General features: G+C 42.2%; 1 protein-coding gene across 1 annotated transcript in view; it reads left to right on the forward strand.

Annotated features, from left to right (window-relative positions):
* Positions 1–25,523, forward strand: part of COLEC10 (collectin subfamily member 10) — a 40,148-nt gene extending 14,625 nt beyond the window's left edge. Inside the window, exons 2-6 of the mRNA XM_045860734.1 lie at positions 8,215–8,286; positions 9,602–9,673; positions 17,759–17,812; positions 19,221–19,316; positions 21,130–25,523. Coding sequence (XP_045716690.1) covers positions 8,215–8,286; positions 9,602–9,673; positions 17,759–17,812; positions 19,221–19,316; positions 21,130–21,521 — 686 coding nt within the window. The 3' untranslated portion in view covers positions 21,522–25,523. The remainder of the gene's footprint in view (positions 1–8,214; positions 8,287–9,601; positions 9,674–17,758; positions 17,813–19,220; positions 19,317–21,129) is intronic.
* The last annotated feature ends 1,027 nt before the right edge of the window (positions 25,524–26,550 follow it).

Raw genomic sequence — 26,550 nt, forward strand, 5'->3', positions numbered from 1 at the left:
AATTGATGTGACTGTTGTCATTAAGCTCCCATTTCTCCACCTTGCCTTTAAGGACGTTTGTTATTCCTTTCACTTGGAAACCCTTTACTGAGAAAGCGCCTACTGCATCTCAGAGCCCACGCCGCTTGCGGGGCACACAGAAAAGACCATGTGTCACCCCCGATCTGTCCCGTCATCCATGGCACCACGTGGGGGACCCTGTGAAGTGTGAGGGGAGTTCCCTTCGGAGGACAAGATTAGTCCGGACTCTTGAAGAGCGAGATGGGGGCGGGAATGTCGGTGCTGAGAAGATTCTTGGGGAGAGGAGCGACTCAGGGGTTGAACCGAGAGGGGGCATGGAAGTTAACAGAAGATGAAAAAGCCACGGGGACTTTTATTGATGACAGTGTTTTAGTACCAGCCTGCCCAGATGGAATGACAAATTGGTATTTGAGCTTATTTTCCTCTTCACTTACCTTAAGATACAAGTTTACTCTCATTGAGCTCAGTACCAGAGACCCCATTTCCTTCTTCCTGAGAAAGAACTGGGGAGAGTTTCAGGTGTGGGCGGGTAGAATGAAGTGTTTCCTTCTTTATGCTCCTGTAATAGCTTTGCTTCCAGCATTTGCCACGATAATCATAGGCTCACATGCATATCCTCTCGTGAGATGTTCATCTCCTGGTAGCAGGGCCCTTACACTCCTGCTCAGTGTCTAGTAGTTAGTTATACTAGTAAGGAAACTTGCATTTGCAAGTGAAAGAAAGAAAACACTACCCAAACCTAAACTGGTTATCAAACAAACAAACAAACCAAGGAGAGGAGGGGAATAATAGACTCACGTAATCGGGAGGGATTCGAGCTGAGCTCTGTGGAGGTTCCAGTGATGTGCTGAGGATGCAGTCTTCACAGTTTGGTTCTGCTTTTCCCCATAAAGTCTTCACGTTAACAAAGGTTCACCCTTCGTCATGATTCTGATATTTCATTAACAGTCTGTCCTTTCTGCCACCCATGCAGAGAGAGCAAGTCTCCATTTTTACAAGTTCTTACTACTTGAGTTATGGAGGAGGCTTACCTACAAATTGAGACTCATTGGCTCTTATTGACGCTTATTGAACCGATTACTGTGCCTGAGGTTTCAAAGGACATTGAACATAAGCAAGTATGGTTTCCTGTGGAAAATTGTGGTGCTGGTACCAGAAGCACAGGTAGAGGATAGCAGATAGGCACAAGCAGTAGGTGCCCACTGTACACTCAGAATTTAGTGGGTCAGTGAGGGAATACTCCCCTATGAACTTCACCATCCCTATTGCTTCATTGCCAGGTAACTCCATGAGAAAAGTATAACTATCTCCGTTTCCCAGGATAGGAAACAGAAGCACAGAGGGAAGTTATTTAGTATACAATAAAAGAGCTGGTACTATAAATTAGTCTGCTAGGACTGTCACAACAAAGTACTACAAACTGGGTGGCTGAAACAACAAAGATTTTTTGTCTGACAGTTCTGGAGTCTGGAAGTCCAAGGTCAAGGAGTTGGCAGATTTGGTCTCTCTTAGCTAAGACCTCTCTCTTGGCTTGCAGATACTTGCCTTCCCACTGTGTCCCCACGTGGCCTTTTCAGGGGTTTGGCACTCGTCTCTCGTGTCTCTTTGTGCACCCAGGTCTGCTCTTCTCATAGGGACACCAGGCAGATTGCATTAGGACAGCCCCAACAGCCACAGTTTAACCCGGTCATTCTGAAGTTCTGGGGGTTAGGGCTTTGATGTATGGATCTGGAGAGAGGGGACAACTCAGCCCATAACAGATTATACAACTGTTCTGTCCGTTGCACCAAGCTTCTGGAGGGAGTGTGAATGAGTGTCCTGTCTCTCACTCAAGGTGAGTAGGCCTGGGGTTCTGAAGGCTGAGACCCTTGGCAAATCGTACCCTGATTAAGAGCTGCTATCTTCTGCATAAGCTTATTCCTGCGTAAGCCTTTCTCCTTAAAGGCATGCAGTGCCCTGTAGACTAAGATGAACATATGTGTGTTTGTAACCATATCCCTACTGCAGGAATGGAATAAACAACATTCAGAATAAATAATACTTTGTGAATGTGTAAATACTTTTCCTGTTCATGAGAAGCATTTTGTTTATTGTTCTTAAACTAGTTTGGCCAAGGCCTCGATCTCCCTTGTCCACAGAGACGCTGCCTCAGGACCATGAAGAAGACACAAAATCATTCTCCGTTTAGATCTATGCTTGCTTGCTTTTCATTCTTTCACTGAAAGAACTATGAAGAAAACTGCCCCCCCCCCGTTCTTAAATGAGGAAAGAGGACCGTGATGAGGTGTCCCCATGGGTGTGTAATCTATCTACAGTGTACACCCACCGCTACCTCTGGCGGCCAGTGACCCACGCTCACAGAGGCCTGGTTCTACATGGCAGAGCACCTTCTCCTGTCGGCTGCCATTGACCAAGTGGTCAGTGCCTGTTCTCAGTCTAGAGCCCTTTAGACGGCGAAGAACCCCACCTTCAGGCAGTGGGCGGGAGCAGTGAGGTAGCACTCGCCTTTACTTGGCAATGTGTTTGACAGTAAATAAAGGAAGCGAGAGACCTCTGTATTGATGTCTTGTACTACCTGCAATTTTCATCACAAAGCTATTAAAATAAAATCAAAGTGTCATGGGCCTTAGCATAAGGAAGCAACTCTCAGTTTGGGGGATTTCAGAATAGGTAAATAGTCTGCTTATTCCTAGTTACAGATAAAACAGAGACTTAAGAGGTTAAATGTCACACCTAAGTTAGAAAGCAATATAATTAGGACTTGAGTTCAGGCTATTAAGAGTGGAGTCCAAGGTCTTTATCAATGTATCATCCCAGATTACCAGCAACTACTCTCTCCTGTGAGTAACCAATGGAAATTTGTCTTCTTCCAACAACTCTGGTCTTGGCAGATTCTTGATGCATTCGTAATCTTTTCAGAAGAGAAAATGGGATTGTTTGTCATTATTTGTTTTCAGAGAACCTAGGTTTACTCCTCTGAATGTCTGCTTCTCTTTCTCAGTGCTCAGCTCTTTTTATTAGATACATAGCACAGCAGTAGGGACCCAAGATGAAACAGTTCACAGAACTCCGAGAAGGTGCCTGTAGCAAACCCTGTAATCCATTAAAAAGTAAGATTGATAAAACGATCTTATGTTTACATTGGAGAATGTTCCTACCCTTTAGAAACTGAAATATTTAAGGAAGGTTTGTCATGGTGTCTGTAATCTACTGTTTAAAAAAATCTGTAGAAATAAATCTATGAAGCAAGGACAACAGGTTAATTGTTAAATCTTAGTGATGCATGTATACTTATCTCTATGTATTGTTAATTATGTAAAATGTTTACAGTATTATAGTAAATATTAAAAACACAAAGTCAAGTGAAAAAGGTAAGCAATGAATATAGGATAAAGAATGAGGTACTGAATACAAGAGAAGTTTTAAAAAAGATGTCATTTCTGGTGATATAATGATGATCCTATTAAAACAAGAACAGATGAGATTACCCAGTGCCAGGCACTGTGCTGAACACTCATCGTCTCTTTAGTCCGTACCAACCCTATGAAGTAGAATGATTGTCTGCATTTCGTGAGTAAACAGAGACTCAGAGGAATGAAATCACTTGCTCCAGAGCTGTCTTCACCAATTCCACTTCTTCTGCCATAGGGAGGGCTGTGAGACAGTGACCAAACTGAAAGACCCCAGGATGGATGGGGAGGCAGGGGAGGGCACAGCGGGACGGATAAACTTGATGAATGGAGAGAAGGCAATAATAGTAGGTTCCAGGGAGGCCCGAATATTCCAGGGAAATGAGGAGGTTGTGACTGGGGCAGGGAAAGGACTGGGAGGTGGCCCGCTTTAAGACTGTACTATTGCGTCTGGTGTACGTGCAAGGTGAGAGGAGTAACTGATGACTATTGAAATTTCCAACAATGAGGATACAATTGGTGTGTATGGATAAGGATGTAGGTAGGGATGGGAAAGATATATTTTAAGCAGGAGTCTGGCCTCATTAACAAAGGACACCATACTACCTGACTCACTCAATTCTAAGGCTGATTAGAAGAATGATCGCTAACAACTTCCTTCAGTCCATAAGATTATTCTGACAGTGGGAACAGAACAGCCTCCGGTGCATTTCCTTTAGCATTTCCAAAACCAATCCACTAATTTTTAATAATTACTGTCTCTGAGCAAGGGTGCTGACCTCGGTTCACCTATTAGAGTTCAAACTAGAATTTAGTGTTAAGACTTTGTGCTTGTTGAAGGGAAAAAATATTCTGACCTAGAAAAATTGGTCAACTGTGTTCTCTGCTGGAATTCTGCTGGAGAGATTATCACAGCAGGCTGGTGGCCCGAAGGGGCTGGAACCAACCATTGCCGGACAGTTGAAATTAGTTCATTTTAGCTGATCGATTTTTATTTCATTTTCAAATGTAAGTAGCTATTTTTAAAAGAAGAAAAGGAAGTTGAAATTGTTCTACTAATCCAATGAAATATTGCCAAGAGGATAAAAGCAGAGAACTGTGAACCATGTGGGGGATCTTTTCCAAAGCTTGCTTTTATACCTCTCTTCTGTTCTCATTAAAGCAAGTCCCAAAGATCAAATGAACTGGGGACCCAAGCAGAAGGCAAGGGCACACGTTGTTTGCTTCATCTCTGCCAGCAATCCACTCACCACCAGGCTGGGATGCAGGCACACAGGTCAGAAGAATGATAATCCTACTTTTACCTCCCAGGTCTCCATCAGGAGCCACCAGGGAGCAGCAGACGTCCAGGTCACTCCTCTGATGGCCTCCAGTTACAGATGTGCTTGGAAATGAAAGGGAAAGCTCATAAGAAGGGGGAGAAGGATCGGACATAATAATGGCACCTATAATTCACATCCATGTGGCTTTCAGATTCACAGAATGCTTCACATACATGCCCACCTTTGATCTTGCCTTTTGCTGGGCAGCTTTGGTCCATTGTACAGAACAGCAATCCCAAAGCCAGCAATATTTAGACAGGAATTTATTCCCAATCATAGAGCTTGTTCAGAACGTGAGCTTTGATAACAGATGCCCCAGTTTGAATCCTGGCCTTGTTACTTACGAGCTATGCACCCCTGGGAAATGCTTCACAAACTCTCTCTGGCCCCATTTTCTCATCTGTAAAATGGAGCTAAGAACAGTATCCATTGCAGAGGTTGTTGTTAGGATGCGTGTCAACGACCGAGAACCCTCTGGCATACTGTATACAATAAATGCCATCATGATATTTAGAAAGCACTTTATGGCTCACAAAACACATTCAGTTCAACCATACTTATTTGGCACCAGAGCCAAACACTGTGCTCCATTCTGGGGATGACAGAGTAAATCACTCACAACCCCAGCCGTCACGCAGGGTACAAGGGTAGCACAGGTACATGGACACCCTCAGCATATAGTCCATGTCCATGGGTCATCTTGTTTCTTTTTTTTAAGAGAGAGAGAGAGAAACATCAATGCCCCATCAAACTGGGGCATCTGTTATCAAAGCTCACGGCTGGGGGCCATGGCCTGCAACCCAGCATGTGCCTTGACTGGGAATTGAACCTGCGATACTTTGGTTCGCAGCCCGTGCTCAATCCACTGAGCTACGCCAGCCAGGGCTCTATGCTTGTTTCTTAAGTAGACCCTTCCCCTTCTTTCCTCCCTTATCGCCCTTCCCCCTCCCCTCTGGTCCCCCATCAGTCTGTTCTCTGTTTCCATGCCTCTGTATCTAGGAAGGAAGGAAAAGACAGGGAGAATTTAGCCTGGCCTGTGAGTGTTGGAAGAGGCTTCCAAAGGCCCATACTATTCTGACTTTACTTTTACTAAAACTCTCTGGGGAAAAAAGGTATTATTTTTGTCCAGTCTCCAGTGAGTGAAACAAGCCTCAAAGAAGGTCAAGGATTTCCCAAGTTCCTTCGGCTGCTGAGTGGTAAAGCCAGGTCTGAATTATACTGAACTACCTCAAGGGTATATTCTCTGTGAATTAAGTCGTTGAAATAATAGCTGTTGTTTTCCACCCCCACTATCTCTCTTATTTAAAAGGAAACTATCATTCTTTCTGCACCTCCCCTTTTCTCTCTGAACAATTTCACATAGTGCCGAGTTCTCTAAAATCCATAATCTAAGAATCGTGGAAGCTTAGACTTGTCGGGGCTGGGGGGGTGGCAACCATTTACTTGGAGAGATCTGGAGGGGCAGAGACATACATGTGGTTGAATCTTAGTTCTACCACTCAAGTTCTGTGCCAGTAGGCAAGTGACTTAACCTCATTCTCCGTTTTTCCATTCATAAAATGGAGCAATCATGATTTTCACCTCCTCAAATTGCTGTGATGGTTACATTAGCACAGTGCATGGCACACATAATACTTGCTCAATAAACTTGTACTATTAACTTTGGAGAAATGCCACTTAGTGCACCCACTTCACCCCTCTGTTCTGATCACACGAGTCACCTGTGCATTGTATTCTGAAAACCTGCCCTATATCTTGAAAGCCTATCCCAGTGGATTCTAGAGCATCCTGTGAGAAATGTTCCAATGCCTGACCAATCTCACTATCTGGAAATCCCACTTTCCCATACTTTGCTTATGCTTTCATTTATATCATTAACATTCTGTTCTCAGGAAGAAAAAAAAACTGAGGAAGGTTTGGTCATACTTATTCTGCATAAATAAATGGACATCTCAACTTTCTTTCAAAGTGTCTAATCCCTGAATTCGACTTTTGTCTTTAGAAATCCTCCATTCACTCCCTTCCATGGGTGATGGACAGGACTGACTCCTCGTGTCCTGAGACTGGTGTGGTGATAATGCAGGCAGCTGCTCCTGATACGGTGTGCGCTGTGCTCATTATTTTCAAAGCACATCCACGTGCTTACCTTGTTGATCCTAAAACAACTGAGCGAGGGTAAGGATGAGGAAACTTAAGTAAAAAGGAGGGAATAAAAATAGTCACCATGGCTAAGCACTGAGCAGGTCCCAGGTCTTTTGTGTGTATTATTTTACTTAAACTTTTTGAGAGCCCTTTCTAATAGGTGTTGGCAGTTCATGAAACCCGGAAAGGGAAGTCAGGTAGTCAGCCTTCTCCACATAGGAAACAGTAAAGCAGAATCTCAGGTCCAGGTCTGTGTTATCTCCAAAGCTAGTAAGTTCAATCACGAACTTATCAAGATCGTGACCCACGTGACCACCATGACCTTAAAATCCAGAACTCCTGACTCACTGTCCAGGGCACTTTCAGTGAACCACTCAATCAGTCGTTCCCGACTGGGTGAGATGCAGGAGCCGGACCCACCGGTGTCTGACTTGGGCTGCCGCTGCTCACGCAGACTCCCGTGCGTCTGCCCCCTTCCCAGCCGGCCTTCGGTTCGCGGCTTCCCAGTGTGTGCCTATAAGTTTGGGGTTTCCAGGCATTCCGTCAGAGAGTAATAAATGTACCTGCCCATGTTTCTATAATTTAAGATGACGTCATTTATATTATTTTATATATAATATATTATTTTGTTAAATAATATACTAAGATAATATATACTGTTCTATTACATATTAATAAAGCAATAGCATATAAAATTTACATGTTAGTAATTAATGTATTAATTAATATATTGATCATTAATTTAATTAATTTGTGATTAAATCATTGTGTAATAATTTTTATATATCGATGGAGCAATGATAATTTATATGGTTTATATATTAATCTTTATATTATATGTTACATGTGTTATATAGGACAAAACATACATAATATATAAATACATGTATAACATATACATGCATGCCTTTATATATAAGACATACCTCTATATAGTACACATATTTAACAATTAAACATGTAAATGCTTCCAGTGTTTGCCAGATTCTTCAGCAAGAACCGAGGTTCATCAGTTCGAACCAACTCATCCGAGGTTTACCAGCAGTATATTTCTTTACAGGTAGAGTTGGACGTGGGGAAAAGTGAAAAGAAAAAGGCACTGGGAGTGTCTTCTCTTCCCCTGGATGTCCAGTCCAGGTGGAGATATATATGTTATATATACTACACATTTTACATATAATATATATGAGACTCACATGGAGGCGGTAGGCAAGCTCTGAGCTGTGAGGTGGATTCCAACCACACGCCCCCTATCGTGGAAAGTATGTGCTTCTGTTACTACTTGAGGGGCTTCACTCATTCATTTTCCATTTCACAAGGAGATGATGGCGAAAAAGGAGATCCGGGAGAGGAGGGGAAGCTCGGAAAAGTGGGACGCATGGGGCCAAAAGGTACGTAACATGGTATGAACTTGACACTGTAATGTTACAGTCGCTCTTCTCTTTCTCCTGGACTTGCCCTAGGAGTAACAACCTCTGCTCCAAAGATGCACGACGTGCATTGCAGATACCATTTCTCTCGCCATCAGAGAGTTCTTATGAGACCGCCTGTCAACAAGACGCAGGCACATTCTCAAATGTCACCCTTAAAATTGCCTGGACTGGGGCACTCTGGGAGCTCCAGGGAGTAGAAGTCTCTGAGAATATCTATGAAACTACTGATTTTGTGAACACAGCTGTATTCGTAGCTGTGTCTTCCCTTGGAAGCCGCTGCTCAGCGACTCTTTTTGGCTGGCTTAGAGCTTCAGGGGGAAAATTGGAAGGAGCAGAAAGTTGTTTGGCCCTTCCATTTGCTGACCTTTCTCCAGCATCTGGCAGGGTGCGGAAGGAGTAGGAGCAAAGAAGAGAAAATAACAGCACAAAGGTCATTAGAGAAATGTTTTTACTCATAAGACCGAAAGCTTCTGGATTGAGACGTGCAAGCATGTGTCTTCTGAGCACTAGGGGGATTCCCCGCCAGCTGCTGCAAAGTGCTGGCTCTAGACCACTGACTGCAAAATCTTTATCATTTAAAGAAAGGAAAACACAGGCCTCTGAGACCTCATTTTGAGAAATTCTAATTTAAAATCTGTTTTATGCTATGAATAGGTATCCTATTCTATAAATCTGAAACTCAATTGAAATATTTTGATCACAAAAATATAGCTTTATAATTGGCAAATGTTGTTTAGACTATCATAGAAAAAAATACTAACAATTCTGGAAGAACTTAGTGATTCCTGTCTTCTTTTTTTCGACAAAAACTCAGTGGGACAATCTTCGATGTTCCTTTGGTGACTAGGTTTTGCTATTGTACATTCCCTCCCCCTTTTCACAGCAGCTGAGAGAGTCAAATCTGGTTGTAAAACACAGGAGAAACAGTGAAGCTGAAATGGATCTAGCAAGGCACAGAATGAGAATAAAACGCAAGAATTATTTCACTCAGCCCCTTATCTGACCTTTAGATGAAACCTCCCCTGCTGTAGTTCTTTTAGAAATATCACATTGATAAGCATTTTAATATCATCAAGTTCAGGATTGCCCTAACTATCCACAGTTAATTTTAATACATACATTCTAACGCTATTAAAATAGATAATATGGCACAGGATATATATAAATATGCCAGATAGAGAATATACGATTTTGCTCTTTCCTTCAAGTGGGCCACATCTTCGCAGGGAAGATAAAACGTGAGGATATAAAGATGACATGCTTTGCTTTCCAGGGACTAAGGGAGACCTGGGTGATGTGGGAGACCAGGGCAACATTGGCAAGACCGGGCCCATCGGCAAGAAGGGTAAGCTGCGTTTTCCTATTCTCCAATGGCGATTTCAAGCAAATTGAGCCTACCTTTGATATACTTAAAAGGTTCTGTGGCATAAAAATGATCTCTTTCTTTTCTTTTAAAATATGAGTGTTTTTTTTCTTTGCATCTTGGCTGTTCAGTAGTAGAAAACAATTATTCATAAAACTCAAGGTAGCAAAGGACAGTATAATTTTATTCCTTAATTTGAGTGGAATAATTGTAATTCCACGTAGAGATCTATTATCAGGATAAGAACATCATTTTGTTTTCCGTCCTGTCCTGACCCTGTGCATAATTACTGCTTCAATGTGACAAATACCTCTGTTATAAAAGTAGAGGTAATGGCCTTCTTTTTCTTCCCTAAGTACTCTTTTCGCATCTTCTCACAAAGCCCACAATGGCAGAAGGTTCTAATTGCTTCTGATATCCAGTAAGTCATACAGGCAAGCATTGTTCCACTTTCTTTGAAGATACAAAGCTGATTGTGATTTAAAATTTCCTTGCAAGAAACTCACAGACTATCTAGAAATGTAGGACTTTTTTTCAGAAGGAATTAAAACACAGAATAACTTTGTGACTGCTTGGGGAACCACCTGGGAGAGTAGACAAGATTGACATGAAGAATTGACCCAGGTCTTAAAGAACAGTAAGACGTTTATGGAAACAAGGAATGGCATTTGGGGGCGATACAGGAGACAGCCGTGCAAAGGTACAGGTCAGGGGAAGCTTGGTGCCGCAGGTGATAGAATTCTGCAGCCTGGCCGTACCCGCCAGGCTTCCACAGGTGCTTGGGCAGCTGTGAAATTAAGCACCTGCCTCACAGTGGCCGTGGTGTGTGCCTCTGAGCGCGCTGATAGATGGGGTCTGGGTTGAGGGTGTGCCCCCTCTTCTGGCTCCTTGTGGTCCAGTACTTCTCTCCTTACTCTCTTTCAACTCATTTCTCCGAGGACTTTCCTTGGGTCTGCATTGGAGGGCAGGGATGGAGGGCAGAGCACTGACAAGAAGAGTTCGTGACTCCTGCTGCAGAACGTGCTGGTGGCGGTGTTACCATGACACTAAGGAAGCTTTGGCCTCAGAGCTCCGCACTTGCTTGTGTCTTCCCCAAGACCCAAGAGGATCTTTAGCAATAGGTGCCTATGTCTTGATAAAGTGGAAAAGCAAGACATTTCAACGTCAACTGGTTAAAATACTGCTTTTCAACATTTTTGAAAACTAGTGCTCCCCAACAAAAGTTTTTAGACACATGGCCCCCTGACAAGATTTTTAGACCTATTTTTCCTAATTGCCCCCACCCATGAAATTTTACTATCACCCATGAGCAATATATTTATTATGGACTGTGGTTAGAGTAAGGGTTTTTTCCTCTTAAGAACTGATGGCTGCATGCTTGAAGTGACATCGAGTAGGTTAACAGTACTGTCTCCTGGTGCTTCCGCGTCTCTCCATCCTACTTCTCCTGGGAGTAGCTGGACTTTGGAGTGGATGTCCAGTATTTGGGGAGCTAGCTAAGGAGAACTTGGGTGAGAGAAATATTTGGTTTGAACTTATCTATGTAGTTTGCAGTTGCTTTCATGTACGGCTAACAATTCCAGAGAAAGAGTAGCTCCCAAGACTATGCCTACCATTTAGTGAGCAGCTCTACCCAAAGTCATGATGAAAAAGTTGTGGGCGGTGGGCGGGGGCAGAGATCCAATCATCCTATGCACATGTCCTGGGCCATCCGGCACAAGAAGTGGACGGATTGTGGGAAAGAAACCAGTGGTGAAATGTATAGGGTGAGAGCCGGTCTGTAGACAATTGTCCAAACCTAACAGCTTATAAATGAAAAAAGACCTTACAGAAGTATTCTTATATTTGAAAATATTCTTAGTTTACCTACAACAACTTGTAAACATAAAAGAAACTTCTTACACTGTTAATGATAGAAACAAAATTCAGGTTTATACCGCAGGCCTTGAGAAAATTGTCTGCATTAATCTTTCTGTGAAGAATGACTAGCTCTGTCAAAAAAAAACAAAAAAAAAACAAAACGTATTTAAAGGCATGAGCAGGCTGCTAAACTGAATAGGACTTTAGGGTCCATCATCCGGAGGAGAAGGGAACCACTCCGAGGTAAGCTGTGCGTTCTTTGCCTACCGCTTCTCCTCTCGCATCGCTCCCTGGTGCATCAGTGAGGAGGCGGCAGGGGCCTGGGAGCCTGGAGCGGAGCGTCGCCCAGGGCGCATTCCAGGCAGCCAGAGAAGACTGGCCTTGGGAGATGCTGCTCCTTTCTATTGCAAAAAATGGAAATTTCCAGTTCGAACTCCAGAAAATTCTGGAAAACATTTCATTAAGCATAGAGTCATTCATGTTTCAAAAACCTCAGGAAGCAAGGAATAGAGGGACACAGATTTAATATTTAAAGGAATACCAACATCAACAGCAAGCAGACTATTTTAAAATCGTACTTAATCGTAAAATATTGAACATTCCTCTCCTGACACTGGGGGTGGTGAGCACAGCCCTCATCACTAATTCCAATGAACATCAAAGAACAAATTCTAGCCATACCAAAAATGCAAGAACAAGCAATGAAAATCATAATAATTGGAAATTAAGGAGTAAAAGGGTCATTATTTTCAGATGACATGATTGCATGCCCAGAAAATACAAAACAGTCTAGAGATTAGTCTATTTGTATTGTTAAGTTTCTTAGATAGCTTAATATACAAAAATAGATTTTGTTCCTACATGCTAGAAACAATTTTTAAATGAAATTAAAAAGATGCCATTTATTATAGCAGCAAAATTATCAAATATCTAGGAATAAATTTGTAAAGCAGTGTAAGCCCTGTACAACAAATGCTACATAATGACAATGAGAGAAATTAAAGAATATGTAAGGAAATGGAGGTGAAACTACATGCACAGGTGAGAGACTCAGTGTTGTTAAGATGTTGGTTCCCCCTAAATGGATCTCTGGATTCCATGCTATCTGAATCAACGCCCTAGAAGTAGTGCTTTCGAAATTTAATACGCCAGTGCAAAATTGGTGTGGGAATGAAAAGGATCAAGAATGCCCAAAGAAACTCTTGAAGAAGAAAGACAAAGTTTGATGACTTAAATCACTGAGTTTAAACATTTATCATAAAGCTACCCCTGTGAAGATAGTATTGATTTAGTACAGGGACAAATAGATCAATGGGAAGGAGTAGAGCATGCAGAAACAGACCCCCAAACCTGATTTATGCAAAGCTGACATTGCTTCGTGATGGAAAATGATGAGCCTCTCAATCAATAGTGTTAGGTCAATTGGATATTCATGAATGCAGCCAAATAGATGCAGCCCATGATGTATAAAATAAAAAAGAGTTATAGCCGCATGAAATTTATTTGTTAGTTAAAATGTTATGATTTTTAGTGTACTTTGTAATGAATTGTCTGTTTTTAAAATTTAGCGATTTGTTTTTATTTCTTTTAATGTACGTATACATTTGTATAACCACTTTTCTGATTATAATTTGGTACTATTTCTCCTAATGAGGGCTCCTCAAAGCTTTAGATAAAGTTCATCGTGGGTGTGTTCCTGACTGTATCAGCTTCATTGAACAACTGGTGAAAGGGGTGGAAAGATATCACCAAATAGTGGAATGTTGGACTTCAAGATTTTTGAGATGCGTCCATGTTAGATGGTGTTAAGATCCCAAGTATTGTCCTGGAATCAGCAGAAATGGAAGAGGAGAGTATTCACTGCCCTGAATACACCAGAACGCAAGAACTTCCATTTTCAATGAGTTAGTCAAGATGTTGCATGACCTAGATTTAAATGTGTCAAATGTAGATAAGACTCCAACAAAGAGAGATGGAGTTAACAATCTTGAACCAAGTCATCAACCTTTCATAGATTAAGACTAGGTAACCTGGGAGGGTAGTGGATGACAGAGACAAGGAAGGGTCAAAAGTTTTAGAACAACTTTCTGGGTATCAAAGTGGATGAACTTCCACAAATGTTGGAAAAGTAAGTCTGGAAATGATAAGCTAACCCTATCTTCTTCAGGACAATTCTTCATTCACACTCAGGTGCATAAACTCCCAGTGCATTCATTCCTCTATCACTTTTCTCATTGCCATGCCTTATTAGCTTGTCTGTTTAGCCCTGCATACTGTGAACATCTAGAGGGAACAAATGAATGAAAGATTTAGTGGGTCGATTTGCTTACATAAAAATAAGCTGTATATGGGTACCCTACTTTTTAATCATTTTATCCTAATGCTTATTATATGGTAGAAACTTTTTAAATATTAGTTTCATTAAGAATGAAATAATGAATAATAAATATATTATTTCTTATAATATAGCCTTCTTTTCTACGCTTTATTTCTTTAAGTACCACTTCCCCTTAACATCAATTTCCACTATAGACTAAGATTTCTTTCTTCTCTAGAGGTATGCCATCAAAATTTATGAGCATGTCCTGAAATTTCAAAAAAAATGGAGGTTCAGTGTTCTGGCTCACCGGGATTAATTTCATTTTTAATCTGTACTTTGAAATTTATGGCCCTCATTTTGTCAATGCCCCTTCTAAATTTTTCACTGACTCAGATTAATCTCCACTTTCTGGACTGACCTTAATGTCACTTGCACGGACAGGTAGATTTCCGGATGTCAATATTTCATTTCACGAATGAGAAGGAATAATTTATTATAGGTAAATTAAATCTCATAGCAAAATAAATGTTTTTACTTAAGGTCAATAATCTTTCTACAGTGAAAGCATTCTGATTTTTTATTTGTTTAAATGCAACCTCTAATTCTTCAGTTGTAAGACAGTTATTACAAACATGTTTCCACTCACAGAGCAAAATAATAAGGCTTTGTGTATGGCTTCATACCAGAGTTTGCTTGGGAGCAATAGGCATTAAACGTTCTCATCCTCCAGCAGGTGGCCAAGTCCTTGCTCTGCTTACCTTCACCATAACTCTGATTTAGGAGGCAGAAGCTGGCATTGCTTGAGCATCTTCTGTGAGCCCAGCACAGAGATAATCCCATGATAAAGTAACAGTATATAATCTGTCCTCTTTCATGATCTTAGGTTATTTCCTAACTTTTAGAATAGAGATTTCCACCTTAAAAATAAGAAATAGAAGCTGAAAGAAATTAAGTAACCTGTCCCCATTTAGCTAGTAAATGACAGAGCCGAGGTTCAAGTTCTCATTGTGGTCTTTGTCATCTTTCACCCCACAACACCGCTTTGCCTTTTCCATGGGTAGAAAGGGAAAGGAATTCATGTAAAGATACTGAAAAGTCATCACAGTGCTCACATCTTCTCAGAAAGAAAAAGCAAATGACCAATCCAGGAACTGTTTCCCACACTAGTAAGATTAAGCTGAAAGCTATTGCTTCAGCGAAGCCTTCTCTACTCTGATCCACAGCCGTCGTTGCCTTCTCCAAACGCCGGCCAGGCATTTTCTTCATCTCACTCTCTTAGTGTGTGGCAGTGATCGTGTGCCGTCCCTGATGGGTGCTTTGTTTTCCTCTAAAAACATTATTTTTCCAAAGCACATATTGTGTTTATGCTTCTTTAATGCCCCATCATTGGGCTTAGCCCAGAAATAGGATCAATTTTCAACCTGCTAAATTGGATTGGATTTACATATGAAGAAAATGCACCATTTAAAAATAATTAAAATATGAAACCATATTCACATGATCTTGGAAGCCTATATTGTTTTCGGTGGTGCTAAAGAGTGGTATTCCTTTCAGTTTCTGGTAACATTTCTCGAATACTTCGACTTCTTCATGAAAACAGTGTTTGACTCATTGAGAAGCACTATGAACTAGGGAGTCAGAAGCGATTGGGCTGCAACACCAGAAGTGTCACTGAATTGCTGGATGTCCTTGAGCAACTTAGTTTGCCTCTCGGATCCTCAATCTCGAAATAGTAAAAGAGAGATAATGATATATAGGACCTGGCTCATTGAATTTGGTATGATTACATCTGCGAAGTATCCAGAACAGTACTTGACAAATGACTGGCCTTCAGCAAATCTATCTTTCCTTTCTTGCATGAATCTCTTCTCAAAATCTGTTTTTCTCCTTTCCAAGTTACGCGTAAAAAATGCAGAACTTGCAGGACACAGCTTCGAAGGGAGTAGGTGAATCTTCCTCACCAGGGTGCTGGCCCACTTCCATACTTTTTCCCCGCCCGTGCCTCTGCCGGACGTTGCCTTCTCTCTTGCTCCCACACTCACCTGCTGAAGCTGCATAGCCAGGCTCCGGCGCCATCTGGTCGGGAGGGCCTTCCTTCATCCTTCTGGCCAGAGCACTGTCTCGTCTAGCTCTCTCCCGGAGTCTGATCTCTGTGCGAGGCCTTTCTTACAATATCAACAGCGTTCTTTTGTCATACATGTCACCGCCTCTCATCTTTTCCAAGTGCAAGCTCTGAGGTGTCCTCCACACACTCACACTGCATTCTGGGCTTCAAAGACCACCTCCAAGCTCTGCGGTGACTGGCATCGCTGTGAAGGAGGGTGCCCACGTGGGTCTGCGTGGAAAGGCTCAGCAAGTCCTTGGGGCCCCAGCACGTGTGCCTTTCCACGTGATCAACAGTCAATAAGCACAGGACAATGAATAAAGAGCACTGAGCGAAAGTGTCCAATGCCACAGTTACTGGCGACATGTGATTTTTGAGCACTCAAAATATGGCTAGTCCAAACAGAGATGTGCTCTTAAGTGTAAAATATATATCAAATTCTGAAGACTTAATACCAAAAAAATTGCAAAATATACCATTAATACTTTCATATTGATCATATGTTGAAATGATAATATTTTGGATATCTGGGTTAAATAATATGTATTATTTAAGTTTTTAAAGTGCTAAGCAAACAGCAATGAAGAGAATAGCTAATGGGCAGGGAATACAGGACACCCTACGGGTTTTGGAAGGGCTCCCGTTTTTCTCCTTTTGGACAGGAAAGCATGGGGCTAGGCAGAGCCTCAGTGCTGGCCTTGTCCCCCTCACATTGCCTGTTCGGGTCACGTACCCAATCTTCTGCCCACACCAAATGCCTACAGGGTAAGCCACATTCACTTTTCTAGCCCGGATGACCTTTGCCCTGTGCTTATCCCTCCCGGGCCCTTTCTCCCCCGGTTTCCCACTCACCATGGAAGCATAAACACTCTTCCACTCCGATCAGGGTCTTCTCTTTTACTTTTCAAGGGGTTCAGCCAAACATGCCCTCTTGAAAATCAAAAGCTTTTGCTTCCCATTATCGTGTCTGATGTGGCCTTCAGAGCTTATTTTGAACTAAAAAAAAAAAAAAAGCAACATTTTTTCCCTCTCTGCTCTAATAATCCTGATGCTCTGAAATTATTTTGTGGATGCCGCTAACCAAATAAGAAAATGGTCACGTGCAAAGGAGAGCAGAATGGAAAATTATCAAGGTTCCTATTTCAGTATAACATACTTGACACTGTCTATATATATATATATGCGTACATGCCATCTCTTCTAAAAACGTGTACACTCTTTCGAGTTTAATTTTGCCTCTTTATATCCTCTCAAAGCACCAAGAACTTTATCTGGAATAGAGTAAGTAAATAGTACATTTTTGTTGAATTAATTTGAAAAAGCACAACACATGTTTTTGAAAATCCAAGGGCAGAGCCTCGTGGAAGATCTTCAGTGCATAATAAGCAGACACTGCGAAGTGTTAATCGATTGATCCATATACATACACAACAACAGTACTTTGAAAATTAAAAACATGCAGAGAATTGTATTAGCCTTGCTTAGAAGGCCACATTATAAACACATGCTTGTAGGATAGTTGAGACAAATTTAAATGTTTCTTACACATACTACTGGAATTCTATATTCAATATAAATCAATTATGACTTGTTTAATTAGTTGTACCTGTGCAGCCAACTCAAAATCAAATTATTTATATAAAACCGAGGAATCCTGGCGGGAGGTATTGCAAATTAAATGTAAAAAAAACTGTTTTCTCTGATTGTAGCTACATAAGAGAATGTCTGTCCCAAATGATTCATTGTTTTCATTGTCCTTTGGGGGGCTATTGTTTCTATTCAGGTGACAAAGGGGAGAAGGGTTTGCCGGGAATTCCTGGAGGAAAAGGCAAAGCAGGTAGGATTGCTGGTCTTTCTCCTTGACTTCTGGCACTGTTCCAAATGTACTCATCTCAGAAAGCATAGATCCTATTTTTAAGAGAAAACAAAAATCTTTTCAGAGGACCTGACTTGCTTTTACTCAGGGGAGAGGAAGGGGAAGAAGGGAACTTTCCTCTCTCGTGCTGGTGACTTTCCAAGCCCCCGGGAGGGGGATGACAGCACATTCCATCCCGTCAGGCTTGCTGCGGGGGAGCCAGCCCCGTGCCCGTGCCTGTGCCCTGCGGCGGGAAGCAGCCTCACTCTCCCAGACCAGGGGGAAAGTCCACAGTGGCCTCAGCCTGGGCCGCACCGGCATGCCTCGCATTCCACCAGCGCCTCAACCAAACACTGGCCCACCGTTGGCCAGAGGCAAACTGGCCTGACCCCGAAAGGCCCCATGGCTATGGGACATGCCTTCCATGGCTGTAGACCTTCTCCCCAAGTTCTGAGAGCTGCATTTCCAGTGCTGTCTGCAGGGGAAGGAAGTACATTGTTTGGGGGCTTCCACTGTTCCTGTCAGCAGGAGTATAGGTAAGGCTGATTCCGAGAACTCTTTTTAATTCCTTTTATTTAACTGATAATGTGGAGACATAAAGCTACAGATTTCCCCTCTTTGGCTAATAAACTTTCTCTTTGTCAGCCACCTCAGAAAAAAGTAAACAGAAGTGTTTATGTGAAGCAGCCAGTAAATGAAAAAGAATAGACTCATTTGAATTTCAGAGCATTTCCCTTACGATCCCTCTCTGCCACAGTATCAGTGGGTGACTGAAAAGGTACACGAGCAAAGGGGAATGAATGGCAGAAATTAAAATCATAATTAACCCACAAGCGCAACAACTGGCTCTTGAAATAGGTTGGAACTAACTATTCACAGATTTTAACTTAGTCCTCAAAACATGCAAGCTATACTCTCGTGGCTCATCAGCATTTACATTTGATTTCATCGTGAACGGTTTCTCCTGTCCCTGGAGACTTGTGCGAGGGAAGGAATGATGCAGTCCCAGAAACTAGGACTGGCTAGGAGAATGTATTAAGAAAGCTATAAGGATTTTATTCTGCAACCAGAGCGACAAGTCCTATGCTCCACAAAATGCCAAACGGTCCACAATATGTGTGCAGTGGTCTGCTGTGTTTACTCCTCTTTGTAGAAAGATGGTCTAGAACTGCATTTTAACTCAGTTGGCATATGTTAAAAGATGTATTCCGAATTCCTAAAGGCAGTGTAAACAGGGAACCTTGTTTTTGATAAATATTTAAAAGGATAGCTGCTCACAGAGAAACACAGTAGCCGAGAAAGAGATGGTAAACGTTGGGAGGTGTCCCGGCCCCTCTCAGAGGGTCTGCATGAGCTTCTGCACGAATTCACGGTTTCTGTCCTTGAAAAGGTACCGTCTGTGACTGTGGGAGATACCGGAAAGTTGTCGGACAACTGGACATTAGTGTTGCTCGCCTCAAGACGTCTATGAAGTTCGTCAAAAATGGTGAGCATATTCTCTTTTGCTTTGTGCCATTTACTGATTTTGCCTCTTTCTGTCTTGCAATTCCAGTATTTCTAGCAGGAAGCAGCTTGGATTGGGCAAAGTACTACTGAGACAGAATCACCAGTTGAAAGGTCTCTCAAAATACTAGTAATCCACTCGAGCTCCAGGACACATTAAGTCCACTACATATATCTGTACAAACTGCTTTAACTATGGGTAGAACAAGTTACTTTCAGGAGAAAGGGATGGTGAAACATTCAGAGTTGGCAGGCCATGCCTTCAGAATAAAAAGGGACAGCAAGATTCAGACAGAACTATCATCTCAAAAAACAGAATAATAAAGACAGTAGCTGTTTTCTTGAGTACTTGGAATATTAATAATTATGATGGAAGTGCTATGGTTAAGATGAAGCTTAGAAAGATGGCCTTGCCCACAGACACAGAGCGGATGAACTGTGGAGCACGGACTTTGAATACAAATTGGTAGGGATGTTACATGTTTCTTTAAATGTTGCAATTTTTCATATTAGTCATTTTTATTAATCCTGTCCATTTCCCTGTTATAGTTAGCAGTTAAGTCCTTGAAGTGGGGCTTAGGTTCTCTTCTGAGACAGTGTGAATGAGGGAACTACTATTGTCAGCGTTGCAATTGGCTTCATTCTGTTGTACTTCCATTTATTACAATCCGGCTATATTGGTTGTACATGGTGGGAAGCACACAGATGCCATATCGTGTTCACCCTCATCTTGTAATACTAGGGGCACCAGAAATGCTCAATGTTAACAAATGACCCCAATTATAGTTCTGGTTAGAACCTGCACACAAGGCGCTGTCTCTGACGCGACTTGGACACTCATGAAGAAACCAGACCTCAGAGGGTCAGCGTACAGCAATAGTTCTTAACATTTGAGTGGTCCCAGATTTCTTTGTGAGTTCTTACTGTATGAACCCTAAATAGTATATTTTGATGCCCCTAAAGTCCAAAATATTTGTACCACACCAGGAGCTCAAAATGATTCTGAGTTCCTAATTCTGTCAGTAGCTCAGTCTACTTCCTGTACCTGGAGTGAAGTATAAGCAATCTCAATAGATGCACATGTTCACAGCCCAGGAATTTGTCCCAAAGTGGAAAGACTTCTGAATTATCCCCATATCAGTTCAATAAGCTTCTACCATCCTTTGCAATGTTGGAAGCAACAAGGCTACAGAGTGGCAAAGACATGGTCATTGTTCTCAGGATGTTCACTGTTTAGTAGAAGAGACACACAGACGATTAGACTAGACTGCGTTGAGTACTATGAAGTGGAGACATGGGGGACAGGAGTCCCAGGTGTCTGTTCAGGGAAAGGCTCCTATGGGATAAAACACTGCCTCTGAGCTCTCAAGGACGAGTAGGAATGTCCCAGCCAGAGAAGCAGTGACAAGGATTTCCAAGCATGAAATCATGGAAATGGAAGAGGGAAGGGCACGCTCATGGGACTGTAAGTTTGGCAAAAGCATAAACTAGAATGGGAAAAATAGTCTGAGACGAGCTGGGTGGCAGTTCATGTAACAAGTCTGTGTCAAAATAGCTCTCTGCTTCAAAGTTGTGTGGGAAGTTAGAAAGGAGTGGCAGAAAGGACAACTGGTAGGAGTTCTTTCTCCACTCGATAACTAGGAGGGGGGAGAAAATATGAAACCAGTGCCAACCTTATCATAGGGTCTTTTGAAATACTTGTAGAGTCTTGAGAAAATGAATTTAAATCCAGAAATATTATGTAATTGCCTCTTCTCTTTTTGAAACACATAATTTCACTCTTCCTCTCTGCAAAGTCATAGCAGGGATTAGGGAAACGGATGAGAAATTCTACTACATTGTGCAAGAGGAGAAGAGCTACAGGGAATCCCTGACCCACTGCAGGATCCGGGGCGGCATGCTAGCCATGCCCAAGGATGAAGCCGCCAACTCACTCATCGCCGACTACGTCTCCAAGAGTGGCTTCTTCCGGGTCTTCATTGGTGTGAATGACCTTGAGAGGGAAGGGCAGTATGTGTTCACGGACAACACTCCACTGCAGAACTACAGCAACTGGAAGGAGGGGGAGCCCAGCGACCCCTACGGCCAAGAGGACTGTGTGGAAATGCTGAGCTCAGGCAGATGGAATGACACAGAGTGCCACCTTACCATGTACTTTGTCTGTGAGTTTGTCAAGAAGAAAAAGTAACCTCCCTTGTGCTACACATTGGCTATTCCCTGTGACTACCATTGCTGTTCTTTTTATCCATCCTTTTCTTCCTAGTTACACTAAATTTGTTCTGACTCAGGACAAGTGGGAAATGCTGAACTGAGGTTTTGGAATCTCCATTGTTGTATTCTTCAGTGACAATTTTAAGCATTGTCATACATGGTTTGTTATTGAGCGAACAGTTTGCCAACTTACATGGGTCTCGAGAGAGAGTTTGATGTATTGGCTAGGCTAGGCAATAGGTAGTTGCTTACACCTCAAATAAAATGTTCTTCTGGCATTTGCTCTGCCCCTTCTCCCTAGAGCCCAAACCACTCTCTACCTTGCCCAGTGAGTGATTGGACAGTTGGTTGGTGAAGACTAGGACCATCTGCCCTTGCCCTAAGTCAGACAAAAGGGTCTTCTGTTTTCTAGAAATCCCAAGATATTATCTGTCTTTGAGTCTGAGATTTCCAGTTCTTTGGTCATTCATCATAGCTGTACACACACTTGCAAGGTCCTCTCTTCACACAAACATAGAAACAATTCAACTCCAACGTCTGTACCATGAATGTCTAGCCCAGTGACCTGTTCCAGACTACACGGAATCACATAGACCCTATTTGTGCTTCTGGTCTATAATCTTCCCCAGAAAATACCCAGCATGTGTCTCGGCTGCCTTTCTGTGGGCCCACAACTTAATCCCAGACCCTCAGATAATTACCTCTCTCATGTGAGGAAAAGGGAACTTTCCCCAAACAATAATATTTATAATCCTCCTGCTAAACGGCTCCCTCCTATTAGTATGGCTCCATTTTTCCTTGTCTTAGGTTTACTGATATCAACTTTCCTCCCTTAAGCATGGGAAATGATGAATGGGGCTTGTGAAGCCTTCAGAAAACTCTAGAAGCTTCCAGGCACTACCACCCCCAAGTCTTTAAGTCCCCTTCTCCCTACCTCTCATATGTGGTGACATGTCACGGGGGGACCTTTACTGTTCAAAACTGTATGTTGTAAAAACCCCACAGCAAATATCCCCTTTCTGGCACTCTGACATCACAGGGATGTGCCAAGTGTGGGGTTTGGAACGTGCCTGGGACGCCCATTTGCTGAGCTGGTGTCATTCGACTTTGAACTACAGATCAAACCTCTAAGGAGCTTTCCTTTGGAATCTGAAAATAAACAGTTCAACAAAAACTCTACATTATTCCCTTGTAAACTGCAGCTCCAGTTATAGTTTGAGGCATATGATTAGACTGTTTAAAATGCTGGCAAAGCGGTTAATGAACTTAGAGAAACAGATCAACAACATATGTTCACCTTAAACCATCTGTTCATGATTTCACCCATGACTAACCGGTTATGAGACAGGACTTAATTAGGTTATTTCTGTGAGTTTAACGAGGGTCACACACTCCAGTACTACAGGGGCCGTACAGATGCCATAAATGAGTGAGGTGGGACAAGGGGGGATCCCAGGGCACTGAGAACAGCTTGCCCGTCTAAAGGAACCAGCTGCTCCTCAGTGGCTGCTGTTGTTGCCACGAAGGACCCAATGTCACTATATGTTCTGATATTTCAAGAGATATCAGAGAGCCGGAACCTCAGAAGATGTCTTTATATTTTTAAAAGCTGGCATCGCATCCATTTTTAACCCAAGTTGAAATCATGACCTTTCTATTTCTCACTTCTTGGGGAAAGTGCTAAAGGCTCTAACCATATTGAATGTCACCAGGACATGGTGACATCAAAGTCAAGATCTCCCATTAATAACCCCATTCAGCTCAGCGCGATCGCAGGAATGCCTTCAATGTCTGCCACTCATCAAGCTCATAAGCCAGTTACTTATTCAGACTTCTGAGACTGGGGCACATGAATGTCGAAGCCAGGGCAGTTTCATAAAAACTACAAAGAGAACACCATATCAAAACTTTTATCTTTGGGTAGAATGCCAGCCAAGAACAGGAGGAACAAGAATCTGGAAACACGTGGGGGAACAGGAAGGGAAAAGAAGAGAGGAGAGAAGGAATGGACAGTAAACCTTGTCTAGAATCTCCACTGGGAGCCGCATTCTGGTTAGTTCAGAGACCCCCAAATATGGCCATTTGTTGTGTGCATTACAAGTGCTGTTATTATTTCTGTTGTGATTGTTACAATAATAACAACAACATTTTTATCCATGGCTCTTCTTTGCTGCCAATGCTTCCAAGAGAAGACGACAGAGCTTCAAAGAATAGGATTCATCCTTCCGCCTCTCCTGGAAGAAAGGTTGAGGGCACCGCACACTTAATTAGTTTTATTATGAAACCCGCATTGTGCTTTACAAAATAAACACCTTCACATATCACATTTCATGTGATTTTGATAAACATTGGGAAGTACGAAGGGCAGACATTTTTACTGCCATTTTCCCAATGAAGATAATGGGGGCCCGAGGAAGCTACGCCATTTACCAAAATGAGGTCCCCTGAGGGAGAAGTAGGACTCCAGCCTGCTGACTGAAACTGCCCAGCCGGTGCTTTCTCCCATTTCTGTTTATTGTTCTTGTATTGAATGGAAGTTCATGCACCATTCCCTCATGATAGTAGAGGCTCCTCTAATGTCCCTTGATTACCTTCCAAAGTTGAAGATCAGGGTCCATTAACAGAGATGGTGCGGATTCTGAAACTTGCCTTACAAACACGGTGTTCACTGGCTTACTGTTTTACTCACTAAGGTCAGCACACGGCATGGGTGTTGGGGAGCTGACTTAGTACAGCCTCGCTATAATTTTGCAGGTAACTATGGATGCAGGGAAAGCAAAGCAAATATATAAAAATCAAGATTTGGCCCAAATAAGCATGTAAATTTTTGCCCCATAAAAGAATTTACTAGAGAATTCTCTTAAGTAACTAGCATTTAAAATTGATTTTATTCTCGAAAGTTGAACTTATATTCAACTTTTCAGGAACACAGCTGGGTACTTCCCAAGGATGACATAAAGTTTCCAGGGGAACAAAATAAAAATAAAAACACCTTTTTGCACTCTCACAGCACTGCCGTATCAAAGCAGCATATTCAATAACCAGACAAGAGGAAATAGCTCACGCCCAGCGTCATAGCCCGACCACCGTAGAAAGGTGTGCATTCTGTGTTGAGAGCAATATCGCAATCATGGATTATACTCTGGACAACTCACCCATAAAAATGGCTGGAATTTTTTAAGGTATTTTTAACTTCTACCTAGATCTGTGTTACCCAAATGTGAGTTGCTTTGATTACTACCAAATTAATTTTCAGCTCTCTGGGTTGCATTTCTTGAGACAATGAAATATGTGTGGAACGGGAAAGGTTAAGCTAACAGTAGCACCACTGCGTCAACAACAGACTGAGACAGAGGGCTTGCAGGGAATCGCGGTTGCATTCCATGCAGGGTAACACGGGTTTGAGTGCTCCGCTTTGAATTTCAGACTCTAGGTCTGGTGTCACGACTGCCTTGAAGTTCAGTGCCAGTGGTGCTGCTTACCAGCCCTCGTAAGGAAATATCTTCCACAATCTAACCTTGTTTTCCTAATCTGCATAGTCCCTCCTCATAGGGTGTTGTGACATTTCAAGGAGGTAACACATAATGAGGCCAGACATGTTATATGGATACAATAAAGCAGACATTGCTACCAGCTACAAGTTGAGAAGAAACAAACCATATTTTAATATATATAAAAACATGAATACAGTATATAGATATTATATATATATGCATATAGATGTATATATATGTTGTGTGTGTGTGAATACATAGAAAAGTACACTTTTATCTTCTTTTCTAGATAAAATTTCATCTTCAGGGCAGTAAATAAACCGCCAAATATTGTGCTGCTGATGTGAATTAGAGCTGAGGTTCATAACTGAACTCGATTGATTCTCTAACCATCTACACTTTTTCTAAGATGCAGTTCATCCGAACCCATGTTTATTACATAAAAGTAACTTTTTTAAATGTAAAAATAAAATCAGTGACTTCTATTACCTTGAGATCATAAGGTCTTCAGAGGCGAGCTAAGCCCCTTAAAATCAGAGCGGGGAAAAGTCATGTCGTTTTGAATGGAGATTGAAGGGAAGGGAGAAATTTGCCATGAGCTTTGTGTGCATGATGAATCTTTTCATACATATTGGGCGTTCTCTTACTGCACCCACAACAGGCGGTAATGCGGTCCCTGTTTGAAGCCCATGTTTTAGGTGACTTGCTGACCTCATCAGAAGGTTTTTCCTCAGAGGGAGCTTCTCTTCCGTTTCTATACACTGCCCTGCCTTTCGCTAGTGATAACTTGAACAAAGGTACAAATGGGCGAGGGAGCGCCATCCTCACTACAGGACTGGTTCCCTAGGAGGCTGTCCAGTTACACACATTTCACTAAACCTAAATGGTATGGCCCACATCCCCTGAATTCCAATTGCGAGTTGATAAAGGCATGAGAGGCACAGATGTAGAGTATGAATAGCATTCAAAGTCAAAGTCATGTCTCAAGCCCCAGAGGAGGAGGCCGTTAAGAGGCAGATGGTTTGGTAAGACCCCACTGAGAGGGTTCAGGGAAGGTGTCCAGGGCCAGTGGGACAGTGAAGTCAAAATCAGAGTCCAGGTGCATGAAGCCTTAGGGTGAACAACTGGCATAGGTGGGTGGTAGAGTTCATTAACTCACTAGTTTATCAGATACGTTTGTGGGACATTTAACAAGTGCTAAGAGACAGCATGACAAGGGCTGGAGACACAGTGGAGAAGACTGACCAGGTTTCTGGCCTCATGGGCAGGACTCCCCTTGGGTTCATTGGGAATACCACGCCCACCACACTGAGACCTGAGATTTAATCTATTACGGAGGATGGGATCTATAAAGCTGTTCTGTTTTTACACCTCCTTCCTCTTCAACACAACAGCTCTTCAAAGATAGACTGAAATGAGTTAGACAAAGGAATTTTTGGTAAAAGTACCTCATTGCCCTTTCTTGAAGAAGAACACGGATGTATCTCTTCAAGTACGTATTTATACATCCCT

Source organism: Phyllostomus hastatus, unplaced genomic scaffold (assembly GCF_019186645.2).
Source record: "Phyllostomus hastatus isolate PE091 unplaced genomic scaffold, TTU_PhHast_1.1 phas_scaffold_21, whole genome shotgun sequence".
In the NCBI taxonomy this organism is placed as follows: Eukaryota; Metazoa; Chordata; class Mammalia; order Chiroptera; family Phyllostomidae; genus Phyllostomus; species Phyllostomus hastatus.